General features: G+C 42.2%; 1 protein-coding gene across 3 annotated transcripts in view; it reads left to right on the forward strand.

Annotated features, from left to right (window-relative positions):
- ITPK1 (inositol-tetrakisphosphate 1-kinase) overlaps nucleotides 1-14,488 on the forward strand; it is a 132,554-nt gene extending 118,066 nt beyond the window's left edge. The window contains exons 8-13 of one of the 3 annotated variants that reach the window (XM_060272245.1): nucleotides 645-810; nucleotides 1,547-1,614; nucleotides 1,907-2,069; nucleotides 2,193-2,376; nucleotides 4,554-4,702; nucleotides 7,519-14,488. In XM_060272245.1, coding sequence (XP_060128228.1) covers nucleotides 645-810; nucleotides 1,547-1,614; nucleotides 1,907-2,069; nucleotides 2,193-2,376; nucleotides 4,554-4,702; nucleotides 7,519-7,838 — 1,050 coding nt within the window. In that variant the 3' untranslated portion in view covers nucleotides 7,839-14,488. The remainder of the gene's footprint in view (nucleotides 1-644; nucleotides 811-1,546; nucleotides 1,615-1,906; nucleotides 2,070-2,192; nucleotides 2,377-4,553; nucleotides 4,703-7,518) is intronic. The other 2 variants (XR_009557237.1, XM_035107068.2) reach the window with 2 other exon arrangements.
- The last annotated feature ends 1,003 nt before the right edge of the window (nucleotides 14,489-15,491 follow it).

The raw sequence follows: 15,491 nt of genomic DNA on the forward strand, positions 1-15,491 counted from the left end.
CAATTCTATGATTCCATGATTCTCATGTTAGCGCAGGAGGTGAGAAGCTAGCTGTCATCTTGAATAGACAGGGGCAGCAAAGTGTCCCCGACTGCTCAGTACAAAAGAAACCGTAACTGTGGCTCAACAGAAGTCACACAGTCCCTGTCCTGAAAGCTGGATACGGACCATTGGTTCATTGCTGTGTCATGCAAAACTGCTAAAATAAAAGGTTTTCTTGTCAGTCCATACTTGTTCATTCAAGGTTTAAAATGCTATTTTTGCTTGTATGAGATCTCTGATGAGCATCTTTGGTTTCTTTAAGTCTCCTTCCCACCCCTCACCCCCCAACCAAACACTGCATACAATAATTCAGAAAGCTGTTTTCTGCGTTGGCTCAAACCTCATCTGAATACTAAATGTAAAGGCAGTCAAAGTGGGCTCTTCATCCACTTGGCAATTTGCATGACGAACACACCCAAGGTGCAAGGTGGAAGCCGCACCTTCTCCAGACTTAAAAATGATTGTGTGTGCATCTGTGTTACTGCTGCAGGGAGCCACTGGTACGACAGTGATCCTGTACGCCACGTAATGTGTGTTAATTACGCTTACTTGCGAGTCCTTGTTGAGGTAAGAATATGTGGTTTCCCCTCTCCATTTTCCAGATGGCCATCATATTCAACCAGGAAGGCCTGAAAGCTATCCAGCCTCCGTGTGTGATCCAAAGCTTCATCAACCACAACGCCGTCCTATACAAAGTCTTTGTGGTTGGAGAGTCATACACTGTGGTGAAGAGACCGTCTGTGAAGAACTTCTCAGCAGGCATTTCAGGTAAACCTCTGAGAATGGCACTTTTGGTACGAGCTTGAATGGAAAAGAAATCTCGGTGACCAAAGGGGAGGACTCTTCTGAACCTGCCTTCTCAAGACTTGGGCTTTAGGTCGTGATGGATAATCATGTTTGCCGTTGTTGTTGTTGTTGTTGTTTTGCAGTAGATGTTCTGCTTTTTCTCATTCCGTTGCACGGAATCCAGTTGTCTTTGCTTGAAGGGAAGCCTTTGGTTGGAAATGTATCACATTTTTTCCAGCACACAGCCCTTCATATTGGGTGTGCGCACGCATTGCTTTTGCAAGTGTTGTGAGAGCTAGGTGCACCTACTAGTGGTGCTTGTGACATCACTAGTGCCTCCCCCCAATATTTTTCTTTTCAAAAATACAACAGCAATTTAATTAAAAGCTCCTGTCCCCTCCCTTTTGCAAGAAAGGTACCACCTCCCTGTCCATTATGTTGTGATGAAGTATTGCAGTGCTCGTTCTGGATTGGTGCAAGTGAAGGGATGATGTAAAATCGTCCCAGGGCTTCTAAACAAGTTGCAAATATCACAAAGACACATAGAGTTCCTGGGTTACACTGCCCCCTGGTGTTGCCTTTGTCTATTCAAATCCCTTGCCAGGAATGATTAAGGAAAGGTTTTCTGCTACCTGTACAACACAGTAATCACCTATAAATCACCAGCTCCAGAGTTCTGTTTTAACATTTATGCTTTTCTTACAATTACACGCTGCAGATAGAGAATCGATATTTTTCAACAGCCACAACGTATCAAAGCCAGAATCCTCTTCACTCCTAACAGCAGTAAGTATTACAAGGCCTATTTCTGAATACTCAAGCAACAAAACAGATCTCAAGGCCCCTTTTTGCAACAATATCTCCATTCCAAAGCCATTCTTTCCTGGTTTATTCTAGGAATGGTTGCTGCTACAGCAAAGTTGCAAATCAAAATCATCCAAGAAAGCCTCTTGAAATGTTTTAATTGCAAAATTTTAAAAAAATCTGCCAGCAGTAAAATAGGAAACTGTGCTGGAGACAAAACACACACTCCGGTTTTTAAACTCTCTCTCTCTCTCTCTCTCTCTCTCCTTTATAGCTAGATAAAATAGAAGGTGTGTTTGAGAGGCCAAATGATGATGTCATTCGGGCAATCTCGAAGACACTGAGGCAAGCCTTGGGTGTTTCTCTCTTTGGGATTGACATCATCATCAACAACCAGACTGGTCAGCATGCTGTCATCGATATAAATGCATTCCCAGGTAAGAGCAGGCTGCTACATAGCGTATGAGAGCATCCGCAAACATTACGATGGATGTGGAAAATACTGGTGATTTCACTACCACCTTCTGCAGCAAATGTATAATGGGTTGTACCTATTGCAGGGGTCTCATTTGCCCAAGGACTTCCGCTGCACAAGGGCACTTGCCTTGCCTTTCCTCTCCTCTCCCCACCCCAAATCTGCTGTGATGTGTTGGGGGGGGGGACCCAGAACAGATTTGGGAGGGGAAGTTTTGTTGCACAACAGAAGTCCTTTTGTCAACAGGACGACTTAGTTGGACATCACATGTGAGTACAGATACTTCTTTAACACCAGCATATACGTTTCTGGAAAGTGACCCAATCAGCTCCCCCAGTCATGCTTATACTTGCATGTAATGTCCATGCATTTTGTGATTTTGCAGGAAACAATGGAGCAGCACTCACCTTCCCTGCAGTGTTCCTACTATGATGGCGGGAGGTTGAGAGGGAAATCCTGGACAGCAGTAAACTAGAAACCGGAATTTCATTGATAATGAGAAATTGGTGTTATGAATTGAAATCTCTTAACCACAACAAAAACCAATTTCAGGATATGTTTCCTGTATTTAGATTAACATTTCTTGCTAAGTATAGCACCTAAAAATATCCAGGTTTCCCCTACTTTATCCCATGTTTGCTTTATTCTGTCATGAGGATTTATCATTCTCTGGAAAAGAATTTCACTTTAAAATATTGCAGCTAGGAACATGGTGGGTTTGCTTTGCTTTATGGCACTCAATGTCATCACCTCTGGAGAGGAAATGTGCTCTTTGCCATTCCTTCCACAATCAGACACTTGGGGGCTGTTCCAGCTAAGATGTTTTAGTGCTTAAAGTGCTCCAAAGACACTTTACTGTTCTCCCCTCCTCCAGTCACGTTGTAATCTGTATGAAAATCCATATTGCATACTATTTATCTCATTGTACTCGTTTTCAAATGTATTCTATCCTTAAAAATGCCTTTTGGGATGTTTTAAGGTGAGAAACATATCCAGATTTCAGAAAACTGCGAAATCCAAAGAATAATGATTTTCTAGTACATATATTTGCTCTGAAAGGTAGGAAATAGTTCAGATTGCTTAAAATTGCAGACCCAGTGATATGCTCCTCCATCGCTTGGTAGGAGGTCTGAATTATACTTAATAGAAAGAAAGAAAAGAAAATAATAATAATAATAATAATAATAATAATAATAATAATAATTTATTATTTATACCCCGCCCATCTGGCTGGGCTTCCCATGCCACTCTGGGCGGCTTCCAGCAAACATTAAAATACTGTACATCAAATATCACAGATTAAAAACTTCTCTAAACAGGGCTGCCTTTAGGTATTTTCTAAATGTCAGGTAGTTGTTTATCTCTCTGACCTCTGATGGGAGGGTGTTCCACAGGGCGAGTGCCACTACCGAGAAGGCCCTCTGCCTGGTTCCCTGTAGCTTTGCTTCTCGCAGTGAGGGAACCGCCAGAAGGCCCTCGGCGCTGGACCTCAGTGTCCAGGCAGAACGATGGGGGTGGAGATGCTCCTTCAGGTATACTGGACCGAGGCCGTTTAGGGCTTTAAAGGTCAGCACCAACACTTTGCATTGTGCTCGGAAACGTACTGGGAGCCAATGTAGGTCTTTCAAGACTGGTGTTATGTGGTCTCAGCGGCCGCTCCCCGTCACCAGTCTAGCTGCTGCATTCTGTATTAGTTGTAGTTTCCGGGTCACCTTCAAAGGTAGCCCCACATAGAGCGCATTGCAGTAATCCAAGCGAGAGATAACCAGAGCATGCACCACTCTGGCGAGGCAGTCCGCAGGCAGGTAGGGGCTCAGCCTGTGTACCAGATGGAGCTGATAGACAGCTGCCCTGGACACAGAATTGTCCTGCGCCTCCATGGACAGCTGTGAGTCCAAAATGACTCCCAGGCTGCGCACCTGGTCTTTCAGGGGCACAGTTACCCCGTTTAGGACCAGGGAATCCTCCACACCTGCCCGCCTCCTGTCCCCCACAAACAGTATTTCTGTCTTGTCAGGATTCAATCTCAATCTGTTAGCTGCCATCCATCCTCCAACCGCCTCCAGGCACTCACACAGGACCTTCACCGCCTTCACTGGTTCTGATTTGAAAGAGAGGTAGAGCTGGGTTTCATCCTCATACTGATGAACACCCAGCTCAAACCCCCTGATGATCTCTCCCAGCGGTCGCATGTAGATGTTAAAAAGCATGGGGGAGAGGACAGAACCCTGAGGCACCCCACAAGTGAGAGCCCAGGGGTCTGAACACTCATCCCCCACCACCACTTTCTGAACACGGCCCAGGAGGAAGGAGTGGAACCAGTGTATGACAGTGCCCCCAGCTCCCAACCCCTCTAGATGGTCCAGAAGGATGTTATGGTCAATGGTGTCAAAAGCCGCTGAGAGATCCAGCAGGACTAGGAAACAGCTCTCACCTTTGTCCCTAGCCCGCCGGAGATCATCAACCAGTGCGACCAAGGCAGTTTCAGTCCCATGATGAGGCCTGAATCCCGACTGGGATCCAAGTGGTCCGCTTCTTCCAGGCGTGCCTGGAGTTGTTCAGCCACCATTCGCTCAATCACCTTGCCCAAGAATGGTAAATTTGAATGGTAAAATTTCATCAGGAACTTTCATTGAGAGAATGGAAAAGGATGTAGGAATACTTCGCTTCAGTACCATGAGTGAATGTATCAGGAATGGGTTAAGGGACAACTAACCTAGGTAACTGATTTCTTCTCCCATGCTTCTGGAGGGAAGTTTTAGAGAACTAAACCCTTGAGCCATGCAAGAGAAGTACTTATTCTCCTCAAACTCAGAAAGCACCAAGCCATCTTGCTAGGAAGGGGGAGATGGAAGTCAATGTTCAAATGTTCTCACAGACAACATAACACTTCCTCTTACTAATTGGTCCCCTGCTTCATCTTCCCTCACAACACAAAAAAGGGAAAGAGAACAAGATCTGGCCCAGGAAAATAGTTGCAAATGCCAGTTCCTGGTAAATGGGTGAATAACCTTTACTTACACTGGCAGGGAATATAATCATGGTCCCACCTTGGACCTTTTGGCTTGGGTCGTTCTGGGTGCATCATGGTTAGGAATGGCTCTTGAGCACTGTCTGCCCTCCTCAATATTCCTAACAATGGCCTGCATAGTATGGTTTCAACAAAGAGGGTAAAAAAGTGGCCCAAGAGCCTCAGGGTAACTGCAAGCTCTTGCCCTCTCTTGCAATGACCTCTTTGGGAATCACAAGGTGAATTAAGGGTTGTAATTTAAGGACAACACTATTGAGAACCCACCTGAGCATGCAAACTCAAGTGATAGTCTTCCGCTGTATGTTTTTAGGAGTATAGCTTAGAATTCAACTGTTACGTTAACACAAGAAATGATCACTTTTTAAAGGGGGGGTTATTAGTTTTCAATTGCAGTCCAATTAACAATACCAATTTATAATACAATTATTAATACCAATCATTCAAGTACTGAATTATATATAATTTCATTAAAGTGGCCCCCCGCATACTAGATTTGATTGTTTTCTTTATTTTTGTGTTCCAAAATTTTATTAGTTTCAATTACATTCTGGGCATAATAATAATCCCTTATACAACAACTGCACTATTAATAACTTCTATTCGTGTTGACACATTAAATGATTCATAAGACTTCAAGTGAGGAACTCTAACTATATCCTTCTTCTTCGTGTGTGTGGCTATTATTCTGTCTGTGGTGTTTCTTCTAGTCCTTGTAAGATGTTATGTCTTTCTTTTCCCTGATTGTTGCTGTTATCCATCATGCTTTGAGCGGAGCTGATTTCCCATTGTTGTTCCAGAAATTTCTCCATTGCTCCATCCCGTGCTTCATTGTTTTGCACTGAGAACTTTAACAACAGCTGCAAAAGTCTCTTTGTCCTGGTAAATAAACTGTTGCCACCATTTCCCCCCCCCCTTAGCCTGGGAAGAAAAGCAGTCTGTCGAACTGCAGACAACTCAATAAAGAACCTTATCAGTTCCTTAGCAGCTCGCAGACTGCTTTCATTCTTCCTTCCAGCTGATTATCCTGCCAATTAAATTAAATTCCAAGTCCTCTTAGTGTTACTTAGTTCACTTCGTAGATAATAAAGGATGGGGAAGAGTCAGCTCTTAAGTTTCCATCATAACCCTTTTTCAAAATAGAGCTTCCCCCCCTTTTTCCTTTTTTTTACACACACAGTTCCATTTGATATCATATTCCATATTTATAATCCAATTTCTTCCATCCTCACTTGTACGAATATAATTTGAACTAACATTCAGAGGAGGGTTGCTGAATCATAAATGTAGAGAATAAAACTTTAAGTAAACCATAGGATCCCCTCTCCCCCACCGCCTTTTGCACCAAATGAAGTGTTATTCAATAAGTTTCTTCAAATTCGAACCTTAAAGTCCTTGCAGTTTGTTTGTTCCACAGTTGTGATCTCATCTCTTCTAGCACACCCCTGTACTTTAGTCCAATTAAGCTCTAATTAACAAAAGAACCTCTGCTTCTTAATGGTGGCGTTGGAGGGTTTTCCCCAGGCAAAGTGCTTTTGCACTCAACGCCTCCCTGCCTCTCTCATTCCATGCTGGAGCAAGAGCCAGGTACCAAGACAAACTGACTGAAGTCCATTCCCCCCGTCCCTGGGGGGAATTTGCAAGGATCATTTGCCTTCAGTCATCCTTGTTTTTCCTTCGCCTATGATATCCTGCTGCCGTGGGGGCTGCCTCCATTAAGGCAGAGCAGAACCGGAAGTTTCCCCCATAAATAATCACTTCTTAAGCTGTTTTCCCTGTGTGTTGCAGGGTTTCAGGCATCAGGGTATCCGCCCCGCCCCCCAAAGGTAGGCTGACAGGAATAGAAAGACATGGAAGCTCTTACCAAGGTCTTTTATTCAGTATTCACAGAGAGAGGCTTAGAAATGTAGCCTTTTGGAGTAATGGCGTTGCTCCGAATAAACTCCACCCCCCTTCTCTCCTCAATTGTCAAAAGCACCACCCACCTTACAGTGTCCGCTTAAGGCCATTTGCCTATGAGCCCTTTGCTCACCTACTTTAAATGCTCGCCAGGTTCTGGGAGAAGGGAGGTCTGGAATGCTTTCTAGTGATAATGTGTCAGCCAGCTGCTCTGCGTCTGCTTCCCCCTCCTCTCCCATTATTGCCCTACTCTGCTCTTCATCTTCCTCTGAGCCGTGACCTTCATCAAACCACTGTTGTAAATCTATACTGTCTTCCTCTTCTCTGGAAGGTTCAGGAGGAGGGGGAGGTCGTCTCCACCATTCCTCCTCTGTCTAGTCCCTGACACAGGGTGAGAAGAGGAATGGGGGGAACTTACAGAAAGAGCTAGTCTAATAGGAAGACATCCATCCCTGATTGTTCCTCTTTCACATTCCTTTTGCAGGTTATGAGGGTGTCTCGGAGTTCTTCACAGACCTCCTGAATCACATAGCTACTGTCCTGCAGGGACAATCTCCAGAGGTGTCGCAGCTAAGTCGCAGCAAGCACCTGACAGAGCAGAGCAACAGCCTAGCGGGAGAGCGGATATGCTGTGCTAGCACGGGCTGCCGGAGCATGGCGGGCAAAGACTCCTGGATTGTGGAGAGTGAGACCAACAGCTCCGTGAAGCTTCAGCACCAGAGACTAGGCTACAACTCCGCAGTGTCTCCTAGCTTCCAGCAACACTGCGTTGCTACGTTGGCAACGAAAGCTTCCTCTCAATAACCCAATCAGTGCCATGGACTAAGAAAAAACTCTATAGGCCCCAGGATCAGAGCAGGATGGTTGGTAATGCAACTACAAAACGAAACAAATGTCTCTCAGTTCGGCGTGATTTTGGAAATGAAATGAAAAACAAAATTAGTGATCTGGGTCCACTTCATCAGATTCCTATTGTAGATTTGTAGTGAGTTCACACATACACGTGTGTGTGTGTGTGTGTGTGTGTGTGTGTGTGTGTGTGTCTTAAACACTAGATCTTAATGTTGGAGGGTGGGGTCTCGGTCCCCACACTCCTTTCCTCTTTACGATTATTAATGACTAGAATTTCACAGAATCGATAAGGATTATATTTGAAAATTTGCACATGCCAGTTCTTCTTCGTGACTCCTTCCCAGACCAGTCCAAAGAGTTAAGCACGAATGTCCATGGGTGCTTTTAAAGGATTCGGGACTAGGGCACAACCTACATGCCCAGAATTAGTTTTGGTTTGGTGGACGCTAATGTTAGGGCCAGTTCCCCCTTCTCTCATATGAAAATTATGTACTTGGCAAGTGTGAACAGTCTGTACATTTCTTATTGGTGTAGGTTGATGCAACACTGCCATTTGTTCCTTTGGCCTATATGAATGTTGCTGTATTTGGCACAGGAGTAATCCGGGACAATCCTTTTCAACCAGGCCTTTTAAAATTTTCCTGCTGCTTTGCTGATCCTGAGACTGCAAAGGGTCGGCTAGTTTTGTGACCACTACTCCCCATGATTCATTTTGCTCAACAGGCAGAACTTTGTACAGAAAAACGGGGGGCAACTTTCATTACATTACACTACCCACCCAACCAACCCAATCACTCTTTGTGTTTGGCTCTCTATCTCTCTTTCTCTCCCCATCTCCTCTTGTTCTCTCGGGAATAGTGTCATTAGGGCAATGTTATAGAATCTATAACTTATTTCCCAGCCTGCTTATACCTTAGGACCTGATTGCAAAGCAAAAGTGCACCTTGAAACTCTTTCAGCACGCAATTCCTTTCAGTGCACCATCTCCTGCCAGGAATTTTGCCCGCCTTTGTCCGGTTCCGAATCTTAAACCAAAATTAATGGAGCTGGCCAGGATGTTGAGATGGCATTGTTGGTGAGATTGTGGGCTTCTTCCTTTTTGAAACAATCACTAAGTCGTTTAATTAAGGAAAACGCTAGTAAAGGTCTTATATCGGGCTTAGATTCCAATGGAGCGATTGAACGTTTATATGGATTGTAGCTCCGTAGGCCAGTTCACACATGGTGAGTACACAGTAAGAGGATATGTGTGCATGCAAGCCAGCCTGTGGCCCAGGCTGTACATGTCTTCTCTCTCCCAACACACATGGTTTTAAGGGGAACGGAGCATGTCCATCATGCATGTCTGCCAGCCGCATCGATTTGATGTACTGTTAACGCTAAAAGAATTTGAACTGGCCTTAAGGACCCCCACCCATTAGTCCCAAGAATGTTTGGGTATGCAGTAAAGAAAGAGAAACAGGGAGCCATTGATGAATTTTGGGGTATGGGAAGGGCCAGAGTGGGAGAATGAGAATGAGCACACACATTTGGAGACTTGACAAGTGTTTACCCTGCCCAATCTTGGGGGTGTTTTTTTTTTTTGAGAAAGGCTTATAAGTGTTGGTATTAGAGGGCAGCAGGGGGTGGGTTGGGGGGGGGAGAGAATGCTAACTTTACTTATATGTTTGTGTTTCATTTTTAAACTCCGTTATAGAACGCCACAAAAAAGTAATCAACTTAATTAGCCACCCCACACCCTCTGAAAGAGGCTAGCCTTTGTAAACTATTTTCCACCAGAGATTGCTAGTGCTTTCTGTATGAAATTTAGGCCACAGCAATCCTAAATAATTACCTTCCTCCCATGTCAGCCATTGTGGAGGCATCAAAACAAATTGTATGGATTTGTGCATGTGCATTTTTTAAAAACATGCATTTGGGGTGGGAGTGAAAAGTAGGTCAAATATGGATTTTCTTTCTGATGCAGGAAGCCTTTTCAAAGTTTGTGATGTAAAAAAAAATGCAAACAGAATGTATTTCTCTAAAATCCTTTTAATCTTGGTGAGAAGCATCACTGAAAGCAACTGATTCTCCCCCTCCTCCTCTGCCTGTAATGTTCAGTAATACAAGGTTTATGATGTTATCATGTTGAGTGTTGCAAACCCTGTGCCACCTCATTGGCTGCCATTGACATGAGTCAGGAAACCAGCAATGTGATGTAGTGTCAGAAACTTTGCTTTACTTACCATTATGGGTTGTGAACAGGAGGAAGAGCCATGGGTTCTTGCCACAAATGTCCTCAAGGAGCAAGCAGTCTACCATGATATATATCGTGGTACTGTGGCATCACTGGCTTATGGACCGTTTTTAATTATTACCCCCCCACACACACACCCCTTTAAAAAAATTGAAGCGGCAATATTAAATTTGAGTTAAGGGGTGATCAAGCTAGAAGAAGAGTCTGTTTGGTCTGCTTTAGTAATGGGAAAACATTTCATAACTAACAATGTTTACATGAATCTGAGTATTGGATCCAATTTACAGTGTATTTATGCTGTTTGCTAGATTTAATAATAAGCAAGGAATTATTTTCGCGGCTGCCTTCTAAATTGTGGTTGGCCTATTTTGCACTGCTTCATTTCTCCAAAATAAACTACTGAAATATAATTGTGCATTTTAATATTTGTTTACAAATGATTAATTAATAAATTTTGTAATTTCTTTGAATTTCTAATACAAAAATGCAGTCCAAATCTTAAGTTTCATAGCCAAATAGGTGACCAGCCTCCTTTCTCCCATGGCTATAACTGAAGTTTATTGAAGTTTCATATCCTACTAATAATTCTGTAGCAAAATGGTATTAACAACTGGCTTGATCAGCAAATAAGTTGTGGTTCTGTTAGTATATTTGCCTGTCAGTATCTTGGGTCAAACTAAGGATGGTGGATCAGTCCAACTCTGGTCTGTGTCAGTTCCACACATGTTCATTCATGAGCCTGTTCCCATTTCCGCATTAATCTGATTTTTGTTTTAAACCACACAAGAATTATTTTTAAATATGTATCCTATCACAAAATACATATTTGAACATGCCTTTTACATCAGTGTGTGTGTGCATTTCTAAACTTACATGATACTAAAATACACTTAAAAAAGCATTTTCATATTTTTTTTGAGCTAAGATCTCTTATCTCAAAATCTGGAGAAATGAGAACTCCATAGGATAACCAGTTTGCAGTGGATTCCGCAGAAAATGAATTCCTCAAGCTTCTCTGCATATGGCATGAATAAGGAATGTGACTAATTCACATAAGTGCTGGGGAAGTAAGGGTGTGCTGTTGCAAATTGCAGAGCAATTAGCAAATGTTATTAAAAATAAAGCTCCATCAGTATAAAATGAACTTTTCATCTATGGGCCACAGGAGCATCAAAACTCTTGAACCCATTTTTTTTTCTTGAACCCATATTTGAGGTGCTTCCAGATTTTAGTTTCCAGTGCCAGTTTTGTGTGTGTGCTTAACAGTCTGAAAGTATGCATGATATTCCTTGTCATACATAGGGGGGAAACAGCTGTACATTTTTCTGTCTTATGGAAAACACACACACCTTATTGCGGCACCGTTTTTACTGAATGCATAAACAAATGTGAGTGGGAGCTTGCTGTCAAGTGCCGTCCCATCTAAATGCTGGAAAAGATTGGTAGAGGAGGCTCCCTGCTGCAAATTTTGCTTGTGGAGTGCTCTAAACACGGCAATTGTGATGCTTTGGAAGGGGTAGAGTTTGGCAGCATGCACTGAGTCACGAGTTTCTTTATGCACGGAGAGAACTAATGCCTGAATTAGGGCTATCGTCCTGCAGGTTTTCCCTTGTTCAGTTGGAACAAGGAAAAACCAGCGTTGGTTACCTATTGGCTAGCAGCAGAGATGTCACGGATACACCCAAGCCCTGGAACAGTCTTGCTACTGAGTAAGGGGGGAATTGCTTTTGTTTTGCTACTGTTCTTCAAACATTTGTAAATTTGGGGAAGGAGGAAGTTGCGGATTTATGCATAAATGTTGCTTTAATTTAAAATGAAAAGCGATCACAGCCACCGGGGGAGAGGACCAAGGGCTAACAGCTAACTGAACTGCTGCTGCTGCTGCTGTTCAATAGATACATCTTTAACAGAAGTTGCAAAGAATTCTTGGACTGCCTGAGAATGTTAATGTTTGTGTGCACTTAGCAATATCACGCTTAAAGTAAGGCCCTGTCAGAAGGCAGTCACTGGGCTTTTTTGTATTACAGAAACAGGTGCTTTGCCCATCTTTGTATGAACAGAAAGAAGACATTCACGCCTAGTGTTTTGTGTACATATGGATTGAAAGATTTCAAAATGCACTTGGGCATAAATCCACAGCCCATTCAGCTTCAACCCCCCCCCCCAGTTCTGAAAACCCCTTCCTTCTAGAAATAAACGTATATAAAACCTTGCACCATCAGTGTGAATGTAATGCCATTGCCAAGAGCACTGCCATGTTCTCCCAGTAGTGTGCAAAATAAGTCAAGAGTAAATAATTTCTCAGAATCTGCTGTAACGTTATAGCCTATTTATGTAAATTATTCATGGCACTGAACTGTACTTTAAAGAAATCAACCATTGGAGTTACATGGGACTACATTATCCATATACCTGATTTATTATTATTGTCGTGGCTGACTTAAAACTACAAGAGTTTACCCCTCTGTTATCCACACACACACCCATCGCACCCTGGTTGATACTGATTTCAAAAGCGTTCTTGTGTGATTGCAAAATGTTGTCAAGTGGTGGTGGATGCTGGCCATTTAATCAATAAAAACGGTGTCTGTCATCTGTCTTGGTTGGTTTAATCATGAGTTTTAGTTCATTGGTTCTTATTTACATCTTAGGTAATTTGCAGATTTTTTAAAAAGCAATCATTCAAAAGTAGAGTGTGGTGCTGATAATTCCAAGGTAATGGGTTTGATACCCATATGGGTGCATTTTCCCATATTGCAGGCGTTTGGGCTACTAGATGATATGTGGAGTCCTTTCCATGATTCTATCATTCTACCTATCCAAAAAGCTTTATTTTTAATTAATCATGCATATGTGCATCGCATCAGTTTAGACGAGACATTCCTAATTTCTTAAGAGAAGGAATTTATTAATACTATGCTTTCAATCTGCAATTTTAACTACTTGTATTAAAAATCTTGGGGGTATCTTCTTAGTCTAGCAAAATGTTATTTCATTTGGCAGGTAAATAATTATAATTTAACCTTAAATTAATCTTAAATTATAATTTAACCTTGCAGCTCTAATATTAAAACTCAGCTTTTTTGAGGAGCCCTCCCTTTTTAAAGAAACTATAATTTCTACATAACAACCTGTAGCACGACTTGAGCACTGCTTTTTCAAAGCAGCTGAGCCTTTTCTTGCTGCTTTACTTAGCCCCTGTGATCAAATGCCCAAGTTTGACCAACAATTTCTGTTCTTAGTAACATCCATATGAACTTTCCTTCTTTCACTCAGGGCTTGTGTCCCATACCTAGAGAGCATGGATCTAAGAAGTTTCCCACTCGCCCAGCCCTTTCTAGGCATAGGTCTGAACAGTTTCCCCCCTTGCCCCGCTCCTTTCTCAGGGAAAACCTGGTGCTAAATCAGAGCAAATGTCAATCTGGAGAAGAAAGACCAAAATTGCCATTTGCTCCGACTGAGCGCTAAAGAGCAGTTTTCCCTGGGGGAGAGCAGCAAACGTGTCATGCGCTAAAACTCTTCTGGACTGGACTGCTTCATGCAGCAGGTTTGTAGGTACATAGAAAGCTAGAATATATGGGGGCTGCCTAGGTGAAAATCCCTTTCGCTGCCACCTCCCTGCCTGACTGGAAGCGTTCTGTTTTTTATATGGCGGAGCACTCAGTGAAGCAAACTCACCTGCCACCTAAATTGGAACAGTCCGGGAACAATAACGTCGTTTTGTGGCACCTCAAACACTACTAAATATATAGGCTGCAAGTTTTCTTAGGCTAGAGCCTGTGTTTGCCAGAAAAATCAGAGTGTTCCCCCTGCCCCCCTTGGATCTGCTGTTTTTTGTACACTGGGCTTAATTGACTTATGGATGACTTGAAAATCAAACTCTTGAGTGTTTATTAATTCAGTTTAATTCCTGCCTTTAAAAAAAAAAGGTGGCAAAAAGGCTTGTCATAATTTCTAATGCGCAAAGCTAGTGAGATTTCTGTGTGTTGGTGTGTGTGGTGGGGAGAGGAATCGCGTCTCCCTTTTTAGCATTTCACGTTTCTCTTCCCCTGCTTGCACAGTACCTTCCTGATACAACATTTCAGGGTGTGAAGAGATTTGTGTAGTATCTGAACATTGCAAATATGTAAGTATAAAATAGTGACTTCTATATTTGAGGCTGTATATGAATGATAAGAGGTCTTCATCTCTTTTGTAAAGAAAAGAAAAGTCTGCTGTAAAAATAAAAATTATACTAGATGTATTTTTTAAATTATTTATTTCTTTAGAGCCCTGCCTTCATAAGTGTTTATAAACGTGGCTCTAGTGCACCCTTTCGAGTGAGATCCCCAATAAATGCCCCATTAAACTGGACTAATCTTTGCCAGTAACTGGGATTTCACATATACTTTTGTTTGATGAATCAGGAATTGTTGTGGGTTTTGGTTTTTTAAGGCATGCTTGACATTCAGTGTTCCCAGTTCAAAGCTTGCCTCATTCGGGCCCATCTTCCTCCTCCTTCCAAGGTTGCAAAAGAACATTCATAATTCTCTGCCACTTTCTGTAGTGTTAGCAAGTGTGATTGTTGTGATTGTTATGTTCCCGTTCACAAAATTACTTTCATTAAAAACTAAATGGTTTTGTATTTAATTTGAATATGTATATATTATACATACATACATACATACATACATACATACATACATACATACATACATACGTGATAGATAGATAGATAGATAGATAGATAGATAGATAGATAGATAGATAGATAGATAGATATAAGAAAAACATCTGGGCTTCTATTAAAACCAAAAATATTAGCTCCATGGCTTTTTAACATGTACTGCATGTCTGACATTCTTCTCGATAATAATATGGTGCTTCTCAACTCTTGCTTATGTTGTTGATTTCAATAGCAGTTTATCCCATTTTTGTCTTTATTTGCCAAACACCTGTGACAGAATTTTTTTTTTACGAGAGTAAAATGCACTTAAGTATCACCTGTTGTTTCTGTGTCTGCTTTGGGTACAACACTGTCCTCTTCCAAACACGTGATTAAAATAAATGCCTTATTAAACCACCTTCTCCTGCACTCTTTTTAATGATTCAAGATAGGTTGGGTTAGGCTTCGGGGCCTGGGTGAGATTTTATTCCATAAGGGTGGTCTTTTTTTAAAAAACACACACAACAACTTTCATATCCAGATTTACAATCCCAGTGGAATTTAAATTGCACATATTCTAACCTGCTGCTTTGTAGAGTTCCAGGTCCTGGCTGGCCTGATATCCCACCCCAAAAAGCATTTCCTGTTAGGAGGACAAATCTTTCTTCCACTCGGGTAGCCCTTTCCTTTTGCCTGCCTCTCAGAGTCAGTGCATCACAAAGAG

Source organism: Zootoca vivipara, chromosome 1 (genome assembly GCF_963506605.1).
Source record: "Zootoca vivipara chromosome 1, rZooViv1.1, whole genome shotgun sequence".
NCBI classification, from domain to species: Eukaryota; Metazoa; Chordata; class Lepidosauria; order Squamata; family Lacertidae; genus Zootoca; species Zootoca vivipara.